This window comes from Nomascus leucogenys, chromosome 9, assembly GCF_006542625.1.
Source record: "Nomascus leucogenys isolate Asia chromosome 9, Asia_NLE_v1, whole genome shotgun sequence".
NCBI classification, from domain to species: Eukaryota; Metazoa; Chordata; class Mammalia; order Primates; family Hylobatidae; genus Nomascus; species Nomascus leucogenys.
Window position 1 is genome coordinate 85,207,224 of NC_044389.1, and position 20,407 is coordinate 85,227,630.

General features: G+C 39.8%; 1 protein-coding gene across 1 annotated transcript; it reads left to right on the plus strand.

Annotated features, from left to right (window-relative positions):
* The first annotated feature begins 433 nt into the window (after positions 1 to 433).
* CISD2 (CDGSH iron sulfur domain 2) lies at positions 434 to 20,025 on the plus strand. The gene is made up of 3 exons (XM_003257565.3): positions 434 to 673; positions 16,687 to 16,901; positions 18,789 to 20,025. Exons 1-3 carry the CDS (start codon positions 571 to 573, stop codon positions 18,876 to 18,878), a joined length of 408 nt encoding a protein of 135 aa, XP_003257613.2. The 5' UTR covers positions 434 to 570; the 3' UTR covers positions 18,879 to 20,025.
* The last annotated feature ends 382 nt before the right edge of the window (positions 20,026 to 20,407 follow it).

The following is a 20,407-nucleotide window of genomic DNA, read 5'->3' on the forward strand; positions in this document are numbered from 1 at the left end:
AAGGGGCAGAGATGTAAGCAGTTCCTGGTTTAGTTAAAATATTTTAATTTTTATTTTTTTAAGGCTGGCCTTTTGGGTGAAGGAGTAAAATTAGGCACTGGGGTCTAGGTAGGGGTAGGATACTCATGGGCGAGTATGCAAACCTAGGGCCACAACACCCAAACTGTAGGGGAAGAGGCGGGGCGAGAGGGGACGAAGTAGAGACAGCAAGAGAGACTCACTTTTGAAAGGCACTTTCGGTTAGAAAGCATTCTCACATGCTTATCTCATCGCACACAGTATCCTTTCTGCTGGTCTCCAGCATCTACAGACGTTAAAGGCCCAACACCTTCACACGAGATTCCGACGAGGGCCTCGCTACCCGCCAGTTCCCGCGGCTCGGCAGTCCGCCGCGAGCGTACGTCACTCGCCCGCCGCCAATCGGCGCCCGGCAGGTCACCTCTCCTCCCAGGGCCCGCCGCCCAGGCCGAGGCCGCGAGTGCCCGCCGGCCGCTTCCGCTCTCGGCGCAGGCGCTGCAGCTTGGCCAGAGCGGAGGGGGCTCGGGAGAAGAGTGGACACCGCCGGCCAGGATGGTGCTGGAGAGCGTGGCCCGCATCGTGAAGGTGCAGCTCCCCGCATATCTGAAGCGGCTCCCAGTCCCTGAAAGCATTACCGGGTTCGCTAGGCTCACAGGTAATCCTCCCCCATCAGCCAGTCCCCATCCTTGCACGCTCGCCAAGCGGGGGAAGGAGGCGTAAAAATCCTAGGGCCAAGGGGCGGGACGGAGCTCGGCGCCTGGCACGTGATCCCCGCGCGCAGAGGAAGGTGGGCGCGCGCCGGCGCAGCTGCTTGGGGAACGCCTGTGAGGCAGCCTCCCGGTGCTTGATGTCCCAGGGTCTTTTGTCCTCGGAGTTGTCTCCGGTGTCATTCCGTGGCAAGATACTAGGTTTTTGCAGAGAAGGTGCTGGAAGGTGCTGAGTTGGGAACAGGCCAGTGTCTTTCATCTCCTGTCCTGCTCATCGCTCTCTGTAGCGTACTTGTTTATTTTAAAGCGGGCTAAGTCGTCGTTATCTAAGGCCTCATGTAACAGGCAGCCCCAGCTACCGGCTGGGTTGTACCCTCAGCGTGTGGGTGGGAGTGTGTGGGAGAGAAATATAGACTCACACGTAACACGTATATGACCGTTTTATTTAGTAACGAAATTAGGAGATAACCTCCATTCCCTCAGGTTAGAATGGCCCTATTATGGGGGGCATTTGAGGTCACCTCCGTTTCTACAGTCCCCGGGCCTGCTGAGGTAACTTAAGTTGGAAGAAAGATACCTTACCCAAGAAAGTACTCGAAGGCCGCTATGAGGAGTGAAATCTTAGAAAATGAAATTTAGTGAATATGTGTAACGTTCTATATTTAAGGACCCTCACTTAACCCACACAACTCATGAGGATTTCACATCTAAAGGATGAAAATCTCCAGAATGCAGTCAACACTTGGGAGATTGTGTTGAGTTATGAGCATTTCATTGTAAGGGGGATATTTCTAAACGGAACTCAGACCGAGTAGGATGGTGAAGAAATCAGCAAGTATTGAACTACTATGTCCTAGGTTATCAGGCAGTGCAAACATGAATTAAGATAATTCTGAGCTAAATAGGGCTGCTTCGCCGGGAACGTTCTAAAGATCTATAGTACCTGACCTAAAATACAGCAATCGCACAGCTGTCTGGTAGAAGAAAGATAAGATTTGTGTAGACTAAAATATAGAACTGATAACAAATTAACCAAATTAGTGAAGGTTATTGGGAGGTGAATTTCAGTCTAAGGAAGATTTTTTTTAAATTAAAGAATGCTTTCCCCAAACAAATGTGGTGCTTCAGTGATAGCCCCTCTCAAAGATGAAACAAACAAAGAAACAAAAAGACTGGTGGTGGGTGATCGATAGATTTAGAAGGGATAAACTAGACGACAATTAAATTCTCTTCCAAACCTAGAGATTCATTGAATTGTGGTCAGACAGACGCTCTGTTGAGTGGATCGTGAGATTTTAATATTTTTTAAATATTAAGAGCTTTAGTAGAAAACATGCAATTGAAAGCATGGTAACAATAATAAACATTAAAAAGGAATATGTAAACATCAGAAGCAATGCAAAAGTAAAATAAAATGAAAAACGTTTCACCACAAGTGTTTATAAACATCAAATCTTTTGATCCTACCAGTTTACTCTGACAGAATTGCAGCAATTCCATAAAATTTTGTCTTTCCCCACTTCTTTTACTTAAGTACTTTACATATTTTAATGTAATCCTCATTTTTTCCCTAACAACTAAATACTTATTTTAGTTTTAACATCACAATGGGTCTAACCATTCATTCCCTTACAGCTGGAAATTAGAAATGTTTCTACTTTTTAAAATTCATTATGTAATAATTCATTGGCAAGTAAGCAAATACCAGTTGTCATATTTCTCCCTTTTGGATGTCTTCACTTAAATAGCAATACCAGGCCAAAACGGTATGATCATATTGTGACATTTGTACCCTTTTGTCATTTTGACATTTGTACCTTCTTACTAATTTGCGTAAGTTAACTGTTGAGGAATTTTTAACAGTCAAGAAAGGAAAATGTCCAATGAATTACGTATGTTTTTTCCAGATGGTGGCTACATTTGTATTAGTTTCAATTTTCTGTAAATCAAGTATAATTGAAGAAAATTAGAAAGTATGAAACTAGATTTAATGGCTAGATTTTAGAAGTATGCTTTCTTTTCTTGAGGATCCCTAGTGTCAACAAATATTTAATTCCTATTAAAGACATTAAGAAAACTCAACCAAAACCTTTTCCCTCTTAAATCAAGAATATATAGTAACTTCCTCTTAAAAGTTGTTAAATATTTAATATGAAGACTGATTCTCAGAAATAATGACCATTCTGAGAAGTATTTTAGTAACATACATTTAACTTAAGTCCCATTACAGTGTGGCTATAGTTAATAGTTCTCATATTATTGCTGGTTTATTTAGGAAACATGAACATACTTGTAATAACTGGTTTATGAAAAACATGAGATAGCCCTTTTTGGACTGGACAAAACAATTGCAGGGTTTATTTTGGAGTACTATAGAAGAAAAATTTCAGTGGCTATTTTCCACTCTCGGTCTCCCATTCTGAATAGATTGTAACAGTTAATGACATTTGGCTTTCTTAAATGAGTTACTTGTAGAACCCATAATGTACACTTTTGTTAAAATAAACACCTGGAAGACAACTTTTTAGCAATTGTTTAAAATGTCTAGGAGACCAAAAAATATTTCCATTTTCTTCTATGAAAATTAGAGCAAAAAACAATACAGTTTACATTATTATTGCCTACATTTCCTTCCCTATTTAAATCTAGCTGTTTTTTTTTTAAAGCTATTGACTCTCTTATGATGACTGCATTCTTAGAAACCACATGGAGATCTTTAATGACCATATACTAGTTAAGTACAGGCAGTTCTTACCTATCAGAAACAACTTAACTATCTTTGTTTATGTCACATTTTCAAGAGTGAGGTGTTCAAGATAAATTACTGTGATTAGCTAATTTATGTTTAACTTAGGTTTTTGTTTTGTTTTTTGAGAGGGAGTCTCTGTTGCCCACGCTGGAGTGCAGTGTCAGCTTACTGCAACCTCTGCCTCCTGGGTTCAAGCAATGGTTATGCCTCAGCCTCCTGAGTAGCCAGGACTACAGGCATGTGCCACCATGCCTGTCTAATTGTTTGTATTTTTAGTAGAGACGGAGTTTCACCATGTTGGCTAGTCTGGTCTCGAATTCCTGACCTCAGGTGATCCGCCTGCCTCGGCCGCCCAAAGTGCTGGGATTACAGGTGTGAGCCACTGCACCCAGCCCTACCTTAGGTTTTAAGTGGTAATAGTAAACCCATGCATTGAAAATATTTTATCTTTTCTACAGTTAAGAAATAGAAATAATTTCTGTGTTTAGCTACAAATGATAAATGAGAAAATATGTTATAAAATAACCAGCAACCAAGCTGCCAGTATTATTTTTATGGTATCAGAAGATGATATGGCTATATTAGATGTAGATGTTTGAAAATTTGAAATGGAAAAATTCTGTTCTAGTTCTGTGGATTGTAATTCCTCATTGAGATCCGAGTTTGTCTATGAGTACATTAAAAAATGTTTTAATAATAGTATTTATATGTCATAAGGAATAGGTGTCATAGCTAGCCTGTGTCACTATATATAATAAAAGGTTAAACCTAATTTTGTTTCTCAAAGAAGATACTTCGTTTTAACAGTGTCTAAACTTTCAGAAAATTTATGTTAAAATTGGTAGCTACTGTATTAGTCCGTTTTCATACTGCTATAAAGAACGGTGCAAGACTGGGTAATTTATAAAGGAAAGAGGTTTAATCCACTCAGAGTTCAGCATGGCTGGGGAGGCCTCAGGAAACGTACAATCATGGCGGAAGGCGAAGGGGAGACAAGGCACCTTGTTCACATCATGGCAAGAAGAAGTGCCGAGCAAAGGAGGAAGAGCTCCTTATAAAACCATCAGATCTCATGAGAACTCACTCACTGTCACAACAACAGCATGGGGGATACCACACCCATAATCCAATTACCTCCACCTGGTCTTTCCCTTGACACGTGGGGATTATGGGGATTATAATTCAAGATGAGATTTCAGTGGGGACACAAAGCCTGACCAAATCAGCTATTCAAGTTGCTTTGAAATTTTCTTTTCTGACTAGATTTTGGTTTTCTTTTTTGAGAAAGGGTTTCACTCTGTTGCCCAGGCTGGAGTGCAGGTGGCATGATCTCTACCCACTCATTGCAGCCTTGACTTCACAAGCTCAAGCCATCCTCCCACTTCAATCTCTTGAGTAGCTGGTACTACAGGTGCACGCCACCACACTTGGCTCATTTTTTGGTATCTCTTTTTAGAGACGGGGTTTTGCCATGTTGCCCAGGCTGGTCTTGAGCTCCTGAGCTCAAGCTATCCACTCACCTCAGCCTCCCAAAGTGCTGGAATTACAGGTGTGAGCCACTGCGAGTGGCCTAGATTTTGTTTCTCTGATGGTGCTGGTTCTTTCATTCTTCCGTTTTGGTCCTGTTATTTATCTTAATAGTGGGATACGTGGAAGGCTGAGGCAAGAGAATTGCTTGAGTCGTGGCACTACATTCCAGCCGAGGCAGCAGAGCGAAACCATCTCTTAAAAAAAAAAAAAGGGACATAAAAGTCAATATGAATATTAGGTCCTTGCTCAGTATTGAGCTCGGTAAGAAGATGAACAACTCACATTTAAAAATTGGCAAAACAGGCCAGGCACGGTGTGGCTCATGCCTTTAATCCCACCGCTTTGGGAGGCTGAGGCAGGCAGATCACTTGAGGTTGGGAGTATGAGACTAGCCTGGCCAACATGGTGAAACCCCGTCTCTACTAAAAATGCAAAAATTAGCCGGGTGTGGTAGTGCATACTTGTATTCTCAGCTACTCAGGAGGCCGAGGCAGGAGAATCGCTTGAACCTGGGAGACAGACGTCACAGTGAGCTGAGATCGTGCCACTGCACTACAGCCTGGGCAACAGAGTAAGACTCTGTCTTCCAAAAAAAAAAAAAAAAATTGGCAAAACAGAAAAAGGAACAAAATCTTATCCTTTGCAGCAATATGGATGCAGCTGGAGACCATTATCCTAAGGAGATTAACACAGAAACAGAAAACCAAATAACACATATTCTTACAACTGGGAACTAAACATTGAGTATTCATGGACATGAAGATGGCAACAGTAGACACTGGGAACTGCTAAAGGGGAGGGAGGCAGGAGGTCAAGGGTTGAAGACTATTGGGTACTATGCTTACTACCTAGGTGAGAGGATCAGCCATATCCCAAACCTCAGCATCACACAATATACCCATATGACAAACCTGCACATTTACCTCCTCAACCTAAAATAAAAGTCAAAATTATATTAAAATATTTTAAAAAGGAAATTTGGGCACACACAAAGGGAGAACACCATGTGAAGATGGAGGCAGAGATTGGGGTGATAGGCCTACAAGCTAAGGGACACCACAGCTTCTCCCTCAGATCCTCCAGAAGGAACCAACCATGCTGACACCTTGATTTTGGACTTCTCACCACTAGAACTGTGAGTGAATACATTTCTGTTGTTTTAAGCTAAAAAAGAAAACGAAAATGCAAGCACAAACACATTGTTCTCTGCAGTTTAGGGAATCCTAGTAGAGACTACTGCTCACATTTGTTCTCTCTTCTCTGCTTTAATGGCCACTACCTTAGTTTTATCTCAAACTATTTTCTTCCAGACCATTTCCATGGATTTCCAACAGGTTGTCTTACCTTGTCTTCTTCCACTAGCCCTCTCTGCTATTCCTGTGGCCCTCTAATCCATCTTCCATCTGATACCAGAGTGACTTCATAGGTGAACAATTTCCTAGTTAGGTTAATACTCAAATATTTCAGTGGTTTCCTATTATGCACAGGTTAGATTCCTACTTACCTGTTGAATATCAGAGCTTGTCATCATATGGCACCTGCTGAGTTCTACAGTTCCCTTTCATTAAATTCTAACAATACTATGGTGCTTAGTTTCCCAGACACTTAATGTATGTCATATCTCTGTACCTTTGCCTATGCAGCTTCCTCTGCATGGAATGAAGCTCCTCCTCCCATATTCCCATGAACTTCTGTACTCTTCATCTTTCAGAAACCTATTTAAGTATCAAAACCTGTACAGTTTTTGCTCATGCCAGTAAAGAGTGAATAACTTGTACCTCTGTGTTGCTTCTGTATGATTGCTCATACTACACAGTACTATAATCGTCTTTTATAGGTCTGTCTTCCATACTAAATGGCAAGCTCCTTTCTAACAGGGACTGTGTTTTATAATTTTTGTATCTTCAGTACCTGTCCCATCACCTGATACATGTGAGTGAGGTATTATAATTTGAGAAGGTGCTGAAAGTTTTTTTCTTAAATATTTTAAGTAGTCTTACTGTATTTTAACTTACACTGTTATTATTCATAAGCCATGAACAAAGACAAATAAGACCAGACCTTGTAGGAATTATCTCAAATGCCAGTTTATTGGAGTACAAACTCAATTAGGCTAAAACTTACTGAGGTCTTGGTTTATGTAAGTCTCTGTTAAAGGGTAGGAAGTTAGGGATTTTTTGTTTTGTTTAGTTGGGGAGGAGACAAATATTTACCTAACTATATAGTTTTAAGGCAGAATGCATTAATAGTTTGAATTATGTTCTGTAGTTTTTACTGAGTGGGTTCCTACTTCATTTGTTTCTCCCAGCAATCCTATGAAGTTAGAAGACTCTTTACTTTTCTTTGTGCCTTGAAAATTCTGCTCTCAAGTGCTTAAGCTCCTGGCTTCTCGTTAGGTCTCTGCTTAAAGGTTCTTTTTTCAGAAACCTTTCCTGACCCCTTACCTAAAATTGCAGCCAACCTACTGCTTTGCCCCAGGTTAGTTTTTCTCTTATGTCATCCTTTGTTTCCTTTATAACAGTTACTACAGTCTGTGATCATCTTGTTTATTTGTTCACTTGTTTATAGTCACTGTCTTCTGAAATATATACCCTATGAGAGAAGGGACCTTATCTATTAGCCTTTATCCCCACATAGTGCAATTTGTGGAGTGTGGTGGGTACTAAGTAAATACTGTTGAATAAATGAACTTACAGTTGTTACTCCTGCTTTGCAGACAAAAGAAACCTGGTTCCAAGTATATGAAAATCTGGATTTACACCACAGATAAACTGAATTAGTTGTTTACTGAAGTCCTGTTCTGTGCAAATTACTAAGCACTGGTTACATAGATATAAATAAGACAGCTACTGTATTTGCATTTAGCACAGTATCTCTACATAGTAGGTGTATTAGTCTGTTTTCACACTGCTATAAAGATAACTACTCAAGAGGCCAGGTGCTGTGGCTCACGCCTGTAATCCCAGCACTTTGAGAGGCCAAGGTGGGCAGATGACGAGGTCAGAGATCGAGACCATCCTGGTCAACATGGTGAAACCCCGTCTGTACTAAAAATACAAAAAAATTAGCTGGGTGTGGTGGCGCACACCTGTAATCCCAGCTACTCAGGAGGCTGAGGCAGGAGAATCACTTGAACCCATGAGGTGGAGATTGCAGTGAGCCAAGATCGCGCCACTGCACTCCAGCGTGGTGACAGAGTAAGACTCCATCTGAAAAAAAAAAAAAAAGATAATACCCAAGAGTGGGTAATTTATAAAGGAAAGAGGTTTAGTTGACTCACAGTTCTGCATGGCTAGGTAGGCCTTAGGAAACTTACGGTCATGGTAGAAGGGAACACAGACACCTTCTTCACAAGGAGGCTGGAGAGAGAAGAGTGAGGAGTGAAAGGGCAAGAGCCCCTTATAAAACCAGATCTCATGTGAACAGCATGGGGAATACCACTCCCATGATCCAATCACCTCCCACCAGTTTCCTCCCTCAACATGTGGAAATTATGGGGATTATAAGAGGTGAGATTTGGGTGGGGACACAGAGCCAAGCCATATTATTCCACCCCTGGTTCCTCTCAAATTTCACATCCATTTTGCATTTCAAAATCAATCATGCCTTCCCAACAGTACTCCAGAGTCTTAATTCATTTCATCATTAACTCAAAAGTCCACAGTACAAAGTCTCATCTGAAACAAGGCAAGTCCCTTCCACCTATGAGCCAGTAAAATAAAACACAAGTTAGTTCCTTTTAAGATACAATGGCAGTACAGGCATTGGGTAAATACACCTATTCCAAATGAGCAAAATTGGCCAAAACAGAAGGGCCACAGGGCCCATGCAAGTCTGAAATCCAGTGGGGCGGTCATTAAATCATAAAGCTCCAAAATGTTCTCCCTTGACCCCATGTCACATCTGGAGCACACCGATGCCAGGGGTAGGCTCCCATGGCCTTGGGCAGCTCCTTCATGGGCTGGCATTGAGTGCCTGCAGCTTTTCCAGATGCATGGTGCAAGCTGTTGTTAGATATACCATTCTGGGGTCTGGAGCAGGTAGCTGCCTTCTCACAGCTCTGCTAGGCAGTGACCCAGTGGGGACTCTGTGTGAGGGCTCCAACCCCACATTTTCCCCTTTGCACTGCCCTAGCAGAGGTTCTCCATGAAGGCTCCACCCATGCAGTAGACTTCTGCCTGGACATCCAGGTGTTTCCATACATCCTTTAAAATCTAGGGTGACGTTCCCAAACCTCAATTCTAGACTTCTATGCACCCACAGGCCCAACACCACATAGAAGCCACCAAGGCTTGGGGCTTGCTCCCTCTGAAGCAGTGGCTCAAGCTGTATGTTGGCCCTTTTTAGCCATGGCTGGGACATGGCATCAAGTCCCAATACTGCACAAAGCAGCAAAACCCTGGGCCTGGCCCACAAAACCATTTTTTCCTTCTAGGCCTCTGGGCCTGTGATGGAAGGGCCTGCTGTGAAGACCTCTGACATGTCCTGGAGACGTTTTCCCCATTGTCTTGGCAATTAATATTTGGCTCCTTGTTACTTATGCAAATTTCTGCAGCCAGCTTGAATTTCTCCCCAGAAAATGGGTTTTTCTTTTTTTTTTGGTGGGGGGGAAAGAGGGGGACAGAGTCTCGCACTGTCATCCAAGCTGGAGTGCAGTGACACGATCTCAGCTCACTGCAACCTCCGCCTCCTGGGTTCAAGTGATTCTCCTGCCTCAGCCTCCCGAGTAGGACTACAGGTGCGCACCACCATGCCCAGCTAATTTTGTATTTTTAGTAGAGATGGGGTTTCACTATGTTGGCCAGGATGGTCTCGATCTCTTGACCTCATGATCCACCTGCCTCAGCCTCCCAAAGTGCTGGGATTACAGGCATGAGCCACCAGCACCCAGCTGGGTTTTTCTTTTCTGTTGCATCATCAGGCTGCAAATTTTCCAAACTTTTATGCTCTGCTTCCCCTTAAACCTAAGTTCCGATTTCAGATCATTTCTCTCTCAAGTTACAGGTTTCATAACTCTCTTGGGCAGGGGCAAAATGCCACCAGTCTTTTTGCTAAAGCATAGCAAGAGTGACCTTTGCTCCATTTCCCAATAAGTTCCTCATCTCCAGCTGAGACCACATCCACCTGGATGTTATTGTCCATATCACTGTCAGCATTTTGGTCAAAACCATTCAATAAATCTCTAGAAAGTTCCAAACTTTCCCACATCTTACTGTCTTCTGACCCCTCCAAAGTGTTCCAACCTCTGCCAGTTACCCAGTTCCAAAATTGCTTCCACATTTTCAGGTATCTTTATTAGCAGTACCCAACTCTCTGTTGTAGCAATTTACTGTATTAGTTTTCACACTGCTATAAAAGAAATAAAAACATAAAATAAAAATACCACCCCAAACTGGGTAATTTATAAAAGAAATAAGTTTAATTGACTCACAGTTATGCGTGACTAAGGAGGCCTCAGGAAACTTACAATTATGGTGGAAGGGGCACCTTTTTCACAAGGAGGCAGGAGAGAAGAGTGAAGAGCAAAGCAGGAAGAGCCCATTTTAAAACCAGATCTCATGAGAACTCACTATCAGGGAGCAGCATGGGGGAGATTGCCTTGATGATTTAATCACCACCCACCAGGTTCCTCCCTTGATGTGGGGATTATGGGATTACAATTTGAGATGAGATTTGGATGGGGACGCAGAGCCAAACCATATTAGTAATACTTTATATAGTAAATATTTAATTTTTATAGTAATTATATAGTAAAAATTTGTTTAACAATGAGAAATTGATTTATTCTTTCAGAAAATGTTTAGTAAGCACTTAATAAAAATCAGAAAGGGGGGATTGATTGGAAAAGTACTACAAGAGCAAACTTTCTGGGGCAATGGAAATATATTTTGTCTTAGGTGGTGTTTATAGGTCCATATAGTTCCAAAACTCATCAAACTGAGTGCTTCACAAACACAAAGCTTGGCCAGGTGCGGTGGCTCACGCCTGTAATCTCAGCACTTTGGGAGGCTGAGGCAGGCAGATGGGAGTTTGAGACCAGCCTGGCCAACGTTGTGAAACCCCATCTCTACTAAAAATACAAAAATTAGCAGGGTGTTTTGGCAGGCACCTGTAATCCTAGTTACTTGGAAGGCCGAGGCAGGAGAATCGCTTGAACCTGGGAGGCAGAGGTTGCAGTGAGCCAAGATCATGCCACTGCACCCCAGCCTGGGCCACAGAGCGAGACTCCACCTCAAAAAAAAAAAAAACCAAACACCAAGCTCAATAAACTGAACTGTATATTAAACACTTCAAACAAAAGTAAGTTAAATAAATTGAGCCAGACATTATATAGACACAGGGACAAATAAGGTCCCTGCCCTTGTATCTCTCTTTTTCTTTCTTTTTTTCTCTTTTTTTCCTTTTTTTTTTATTTTTTTGAGAGAGAGTCTTCTCTGTCTCCCAGGCTGGAGTGCAGTGGTGAGATCTTACCTCACTGCCACCTCCACTTCCGGGATTTAAGTGATTCTCCTGCCTCAGCCTCCTGAGTAGCTGGGATTACAGGCGCGTGCCACCACGCCTAGCTAATTTTTTGTATTTTTAGTAGAGTTGGGATTTCACCATGTTGGCCAGGCTGGTCACGAACTCCTGACCTCAAGTGATCGGCCCACCTCAGCCTCCTAAAGTGCTGGGATTACAGGCGTAAGCCACCATGCCCAGCCCCCTTGTATCTCTTATATTGTGATTGGGGAACATGATAGGTAGATGCAGCCATTAAAATTTATGTTTCCAACTGATATTAAGGAGTTGGGGAAATAATATAATAACCTGACATACCATTAAGTGAAAAGTACAATATAGCCTTATTTTTTTAAGCATTTATAGCCTATGTATTTACATACCAAAAAAGATATATTTACCAAATAAATACATAAATGTTATTTTTTATAATCCTAAGACAAAAATAAATATATGCTGAATGAAATACATTATTTTATACAAAAATTTGCTTGGTGTGGTGGCGCACGTCCATAATCCCAGCTATTTGGGTGGCTGAGGCACAAGAATCACTTGAACCTGGGAGGCAGAGGTTGCAGTGAGCCAAGATCACGCCACTGCACTCCAGCCTGGGTGACAGAGTGAGACTGCCTCATTAAAAAAAATTATTTTAAATTATTTTATTTGGTCAGGCACGGTGGCTCACGCCTGTAATCCTAGCACTTTGAGAGGCCAAGGTGGGTGGATCACCTGAGTTCAGGAGCTTGAGACCAACCTGACCAACACGGTGAAACCCTGTCTCTACTAAAATACAAAAATTAGCTGGGCGTGGTGGCATGTGCCTATAATCCCAGCTCGGATTCTCGGGAGGTCACTGAGGCACGAGAATCGCTTGAACCTGGGCGGTGGAGGTTGCAGTGAGCTGACACTGCACTCCAGCCTGGGAAACAGAGCAAGACTCTGTCTCAAAAAAAAAAAATTTTTTTGTACATTATTTACAGTTAGTAATATTTTCCTTTCAAAGTATCTAAAATGTCTGTAATAGCTGAACATATATCAAACAGATCCATAGGGACTAGCACATTAAAAATTTTTTTTAAAATTTCTTGTTGGATTCTTCTGTATTTTATCTTTCTTCATATAAAATCAGCCTTAATTGACAGAGAAATATTCTATGTACTCATTCATATGTGGGAACTAAAAAAGTTGATCTCATGGAGATAGTCAAATGATAGTTACCAGAGGCTAGAAGGGTAGGGAGGGAGAGAATGAAGAGAGGTTGGTTAATGGGCACTATAGTACAGTTATATACGAAAAGTTGTAGTATTCAATAGCATAATAGGGTGACTATTGTTATCAGTAATTTTAGTGTATATTTCAAAATAGCTAGGAGAGAAAATTTGGAAGGTTCTCAATATAAATAAATGATAAATGTTTGAGGTGATGAATATCCCAGTTACACTGAGTTGATCATTGCACATCGTATGCATGTATGCATGTACCAAAATATCACATGTACCCCATAAATATGTACAGTTATTATGTATCAGTACAAAAAAATCAGCCTGAATAAATGTACTTACAGTCATTTGAATTGAGCTTTTCGAGCTGTATTGCTTTCATGTATAAAGTTTTTCAGTAGTTAAATTGTAGTTGGTTATCTTTAAAAAGTAGATTATGTTAAGACTTTGGCAAGTTATTACTTTGTTGTAGGAGGTAATAGTACCTCTCATTACTGTATTTTTAAGCGTAGTGTTTTACCAAGGAATTAAGTGTTCAAAAGAATATTTTCTGAAGTGGATTTTAAAACAGTAATAATACCATTTGTTCTTGAGGTTTGTGGGTTAAGATAGGAAATGCTATATTTAAGAGTCTAACATTACTGTTTTCAACCAGGCATGGTGGCTTACACCTGTAATCCCAGGACTTTGGGGGGGCTGAGGCAGGCAGATCACTTGAGGTCAGGAGTTTGAGACCAGCCTGGCCAACACGGTGAAACCCCATCTCTACTAAAAATACAAAAATCAGCCAGATGTTGTGGTGTGCTCCTGTAGTTTCAGTTACTTGGGAGGCTGAGGCAGGAGGATAGCTTGAGACCGGGAGGTGGAGGTTGCAGTGAGCCAAGAGCATACCACTGCACTCCAGCCTGGGCAATGGAAGTGAAACCCTGTCTCAAAAATAAATAAATAAGGTTTTCATCTTTGCATTCCCATTCACTTGCTTTTTGATAAATTTAAGCTCTTATGACTTCTAAAATATCATAATATATACAAATACTTAACGTTATTCTACATTGAACAAACATTTAATGACTGCCATTTCAAGTTACATACCGGATGCTGGGGCCAATTGCCAGCTAGGATAATTAGTCAGATAAAACAGAAGGAACTCCTTACGCAAAGAACTCAAAAAGGCTGCTTACTAGACAGTAGCTTTGGCTGGCCTCAGGTACATGAAGAGACCATGTTTGTGGAAGTTGAAGCTGGAAAGGTAGCCTTGCCATTCTATGGAGATGGCACTTTATAGAGCCAATGATCTATAGTAGCACTGTCCAGTAAAACTTTGTGGTAATGGAAATGTTCTCTGTACTGTTCAATAGGGTAGTCACTAATCACATGTAGCTAGCTATTGAGCCTCTGAAAGGTTACCAGTGTGTCTTAGAAACAGCATTTTACATTTTACTTAATTTTAATTTATTTACATGTGAATAGCCACGTGTGTTTTTGTTTTGTTTTGTTTTGTTTTTGAGATGGAGTCTTGCTCTTATCGCCCAGGCTGGAGTGCAATGGCATGATCTTGGCTCACTGCAACCTCCGCCTCCTGAGTTCAAGTGATTCTCCTGCCTCAGCCTCCCAAGTAGCTGGAATTACAGGCGCCTGCCACCATACCTGGATAATTTTTTGTATTTTTATTAGAGACGGAGTTTCACCATGTTGGCCAGGCTGGTCTTGAACTCCTAACCTCGTGATCCGCCCTCCTCAGCCTCCCAAAGTGTTGGGATTATAGGCATGAGCCACCACACCCACATGTGTATATTAACCGTGTTTTCAATTTTCTGTATTTTATTATGCTTTAATATCTTAGGAGCCTTGTTGGCTGGGGAGACGATTTAATTCCTAGAGATACTAAATAACTTGCCTGTGAGCATGCCTTTCATATGCTAACCAACCAATCCAAAGCCCATGCCCCCAACCACCTCCTTTATCTAACCCTTACACATGAAGTCAATATTTCTCCAGTCAATATTTCTCCTGTCCTAAATCACCCCAGGGACAGGTAGGAGACGACTAGGGACCACTACTTTTGACCAGAACCCACTGAAATTATTCAAGCTAGCCAGTCCTGAACAGTTTCCTGCCTTGCCTTTTCCATGGAAACCACAATAAAGGCCTGTGCCCATGCTTTTTCCCTTTCCTCTTTCTTCCTCCCGATCAACCCTAGTACCTTCTCATGTGGCCCTGCATTGCAGTGTATCCTCTCCTCTTGGGAACTATAAGTAATAAACTGTTATTTCAAGACAGTTTCTACAAGTCTATTGGGTACAAATCTAAACAGTATGGCTAGTGGTGCCCATATTGAGTAGCACAGATCTTATACATAGGCCTCCTTCCCCAGAAAACAGTTCTGTGTCATCTCCAGAGCTTTAATTCACTCAGAGAACCTATTTGGATTGTCTCCACTTTGGTCATGAGAATGTAACAGCCAACATGGCAGACAAAGTTCATACTTTTACAGAGTTTTATTGTGGTAACTACAAGATTATATTCCTGAAGATTTTTGCCCATATAGCATTGTCAAGTTATTTGGCAAAATATTTTTTTCAAAGGAGTTGCTAGTACTTCCTCACCAATCTCTATAATCCCTGAATAAAAGCTACCATTTATTGTGTCTTTTTTGCCAGCCACTCTTATAGGTGCTATCTATGCAAATGGTAGATAAATAGGTTTTTTCATTTAGATTTCTTTGGCATGATGTTATATCAAAAATAATTCCATTTTGGAAGAGTTCATATTGTCTTTCTTTCAATAGTTAAATAGTACTATTATCTCTTGAGAGTAGTTTTACCAAGAGAGGAACAGATTTTAATTTTAGATCTATTGGGTTTGATTCATGATAACTGACAACAGGCTTTGGATTTAGGGTGTCCTGGACTAAACCTGCTTAGGCTACAGTTTTCTCACATGTAAAATGGGGATAATAATGATACCTAACACATATAGTTGTTTAAGCTAACATAGTGTTAAATGAGCTAGTGCCCTTATTCTCTTAGCATAACCTGTTCATTTATCTTTAATGTTTATTAGCATGCGTTAGCATATTATTTCCTGTTTTTCTCTTTTCTCAACTAAGCTATTTCTACATAGTGCCTAGCAAGGTATCAGATTAGGCATTCAGTGAAGGAAGTTAACTGATAATTCTATAAGAAAAGAAAAAAGCCCAGCAGAGGCAGGGTGCTAGCAAACATTTGATAAATGTGTGTTGAATGTTTATCTTGGTTTCCTGGTATTTTTGTTTCCACAGGCATAGGGACTGTTTCATTTGTATCACTTATATTTTCTGTCCCCTTAAGACAGGCTAGGTACTCCAAAAGGCTTTAAGTGAAGTTTATGGAATTAGATGTATCTTAAAATGAGAACATTCAACATAGAAAGTTTCAATTTGTTCTTTAAAATAGTAGCTTTTACACAACATTTCAGTGCTCTTTAGCAACATTTACCAAAAATGTACCTTAAAGCATCAGAGGATATGTTCTCTCTGATATTATGAATCAGTGCTAAAAATTTTGCAGATATTCTGTTGTATGATTTTAGACATAGTATTAAGGAGATAAGAGTTAAAATGTTTTCTTAACCTATAAAACATACATTGAATTTTGTTTATAGTTATAGTGATCATAATTCCTAAAGTAAAAATAGACAAACACAAATAGACTTGATGTAGACAATGAGATAGGATATTTGAAATGGAACATACTTATGAAAAGTTAGGTTTCTAGTTTCACTGGTCTCAAATTATAAATAAAATAAGGTGGTCTTTGGTAGAGCTGGCTTTATTGTGTTATTTATTCACAGTTTTGTGGATCCATTAAAAAGGAATTAATGTGAAAAGTAACAGATAAAGAATAAGCTCAAGGATGAAACTAGACATGCTATTTTGAATTCTTTTCCAAGAGCACTGCAGATTCTGACAAATCTACATGTTTAGTTTCAGAATGGCTTCGATTATTGCCTTTCCTTGGTGTACTCGCACTTCTTGGGTACCTTGCAGTTCGTCCATTCCTCCCGAAGAAGAAACAACAGAAGGATAGCTTGATTAATCTTAAAATACAAAAGGAAAATCCGAAAGTAGTGAATGAAATAAACATTGAAGATTTGTGTCTTACTAAAGCAGCTTATTGTAGGTGTTGGCGTTCTAAAACGGTAAGATGTCTGTTTACGTGTACACTAAAATTTTGCAGTGCTAGGATTGTTTCGCCTCTTAAATCCCCAGTTTTGAAGTTCTTTGAGAGAATTTTCTGTAATATTTGGTATTGAAAGACCATATTCCTAAATTGAAGTTTTCATGTCATGATAGATACTACCTACATTAGAAAAGTTGGAGCAGCAAAAAAGAATAAAAATCTCATGCTTTTGCAATGTTTGGCATTTATGTAGAGTAACATGTATTTTAAAATACACATTCTTTGAGAGAGGACATAAGGTTTAATGGAAAAAAGCTTTGGTGTCATAGTAAATAGTGGTCAAATATGATAATTGTCACAGAATGAGTTTGGTTGGACAAGTTACTTAATTTTTAATCTAATCTTCAGGGTTTGTTTTAACCTGATACATCCACATTACATATTAAGAAGTGAGATGATATATGTAAACTGCTTTAATAATATGAGGTAGTAAATGATAGCCTCAATTATACATGATTTTTAATGGGGGAAGGAGTTTGGAGTGATAAGTACTATAAGTAGTTGACAAAATCTGTTTTCTTGTACTTGATCATAGATTATTTGAGGTTTTAAATACAGTATTGCTCATCACAGCATCCTTTGTAATAGCAAAATTTTTATAAACTAAGGGAATGATCATGTTTTTAAAGGATATATAGTAACATGAGATCCTGATATAAGTAAGAAGGCATATTACAGTATGATCCCAATTTTGTTTAAAAAACGTATACGCACAGGCCGGGCGCGGTGGCTCACGCCTGTAATCCCAGCACTTTGGGAGGCCGAGGCAGGAGGATCACGAGGTCAGGGGTTTGAGAACAGCCTGACCAACATGGTGAAACCCTGTCTCTACTAAAAAATACAAAAAAAATTAGCCAGGCATGGTGGCACGCACCTGTAATCCCAGCTACTCAGGAGGCTGAGGCAGGAGAATCACTTGAACCCAGGAGGCAGAGGTTGCAGTGAGCCAAGATCACGCCACTGCACTCCAGCCTGGGTGACAAGGTGAGACTCTGTCTCACAACAAAAAAAGAAAAAAAAGAATACACACAGTAAATGCATAGGAAAAAATATACCAAACTGTTAATTAGTATTACCTATATCTGGATGTGTTATGAGTGAATTTTTTAAAATTTATTTTTATTCTTTATTTTTGCGGGGGACAGAGTCTTGCTCTGTCACTCAGGCTGGAGTGCGATGGCATGATCTCAGCTCACTGCAACCTCCACCTCCTGGGTTCAAGGAATTGTCCCACCTCAGCCTCCCAAGCGCCCGAGACACAGGCGTATGCCACCACGCCCAGCTAACTTTTGTATTTTTAGTTAGAGATGGGGTTTTGCCATGTTGGCCAGACTAGTCTTGAACTCCTGATGTCAAGTGATTTGTCCACCTCTGCCTCTGAAAGTGTTGGGATTACAGGCATAAGATACCACACCCAGCCTAAAATATATTTTTGTTTTCAAAAATTGTGTGGTATGCATGAGTTTTATAGCAAGAAAAAATTATAATTTATTTTGAATTAAATTCCATTGTTTTAAAATTAAGCAATAGGTAAGCTCGAATTTTAAGCTCCACAAATGACCAAGAACTTATTTGATTCTCTTTTAAACCTGTTGTCTATTTTAATCACTCATATGGAATCATTTACAGGTTTTTATTTAAAATCTAAACCAAATAATGAAGTAACTGTTTAAATTGTTAGATTTTGAATATGGTTCAGTTGGATGTAGAATGTAACTATTACTCAGGAAAACGATCTGATTTTTCTAGCAAGTGATATGCTTTCTTTCTGAGAGCATTTCACAAATGTTTCTACCTAATGAATCATATTTTAAAAATAACACTTGTAATTCTTTTTTCTTTTTAGTTTCCTGCCTGTGATGGTTCACATAATAAACACAATGAATTGACAGGAGATAATGTGGGTCCACTAATACTGAAGAAGAAAGAAGTATAATAATAATATTGTAACAATATTTTCTCATTCTTTGTGTATAGGAAATTTTAAAGTGGTGGTCTTAATTATTACTACTGGTTGAACAATTATTTCTTCCAATTTATTTTCTTCCTGCACTACTGTTTGTATTTGATCCTTTGTCTATTCAGTCACTTAATTAGAAATTAAATTGTCAAGCCTCTTATTCTGACTTCAAAGAATTAATGTATCTTCCAACAATAAAATCACTTCTGATTTTAATCTAGGAAAACCTAAATTGTGGCTATGGATCCAAAGCTGTTTGTTTCTTTGAATATCAATATTTTCAACAGGATCTTGTATTTAAAATTCCCACCTACATTGTTAAATATGTTATTTTTTCATATCTCTTTTGGTTTTGATAATCTGAAGTGTTTTTTTCTCCTTTTGGCCTTCCAAACTGCATTTGTTTAGGTGAATTAAGAAAAATATTGCCATCAAGAATTACTTGTGTTTTCACAGAGATAGATAGACTCTTTGCTTTATAGAGATTGTTGTGTATTTAATATGAATATCCCAGCTTTAGAAAAGAAGTAAACTGGATACAAAAAGTTCCATTGAGGAACAGTTATTTACAATATAAAAGATTTGTTTACTTTACAAAAGGCTTGTGTCTGTTTGTGTGTGTGTATATTTTAAACTGTTTGACTCAGTGACAGCTGGGGTGGAATGGCAAGAACACTTAAACAACCAAACTCATGGGCTGCTGCAATTTGAAGATCAATTGGTAGTAAACATAAGACATATTAATTCATATTAAAATAGTTCAGTGTTCAAAATTGTGCTTACGTGGACATTTTTCTCTTTTTAACACTATAAACCATTAAAATACAGTCATCCCTTGTATACGCTGGGGACTGGTTCCAGGGCCACACATATACCAAAATCTGCCCATACTCAAGTCCCACAGAAAGTCTTGCAGAACCCATACGTAGAAAAGTTGGCCCTCCAATTGACCCTTGTACACATGAGTTTCACATCCCATGCACAAATGCTGATCTGTGTGACTTCACCTGCATTTGATTGAAAAAAGTATGCACATAAGTGTACCCACCCAGTTCAAACCCATGTGTAAGGGTCAACTGTACAAAAAAGTTTGCAAAATAAACGTACTGGAGAACCATTAAAATTTTTGTGCTTTTTAATCCTACTATTAGGAGTCTTTTTAGTTTCATCTTACATTACTACTCTCATAATAGCTATCCTTAGCCAGGTGCCATGGCACAGGCCTATAGTCCCAACTGCTGGGAAGATTGAGGTGGGAGGATGGCTGCAATGCCGGAGCCCAGGAGTTCAAGGCCAGGCTGGGCAACATAGTGCTCTGCCTCTGCTGGGCTCTGTAGGGAATCCTTTCTGTTCTGAAAGAGTTACCATTTAACCCCCTTCATTGAGTGCGTTTCTGAGACCTTGCTGGGCACTATGGAAACTGCTTAGTTGAGAAAAGACAAATACAAAAGCTTTTCTTTAGTCTGTTTAAGATACAATTTATTCAGTTCACTTTGCTTTCTTTT

Excerpts from the sequence above, each read along its gene's own strand:
- CISD2 (XM_003257565.3), top strand. The coding sequence starts at position 571 with ATGGTGCTGGAGAGCGTGGCCCGCATCGTGAAGGTGCAGCTCCCCGCA. Across the intron at positions 674-16,686 it reads CGGGTTCGCTAGGCTCACAG|TTTCAGAATGGCTTCGATTA; the intron begins GTAATCCTCCCC and ends CTACATGTTTAG. Across the intron at positions 16,902-18,788 it reads GGTGTTGGCGTTCTAAAACG|TTTCCTGCCTGTGATGGTTC; the intron begins GTAAGATGTCTG and ends TTTTCTTTTTAG.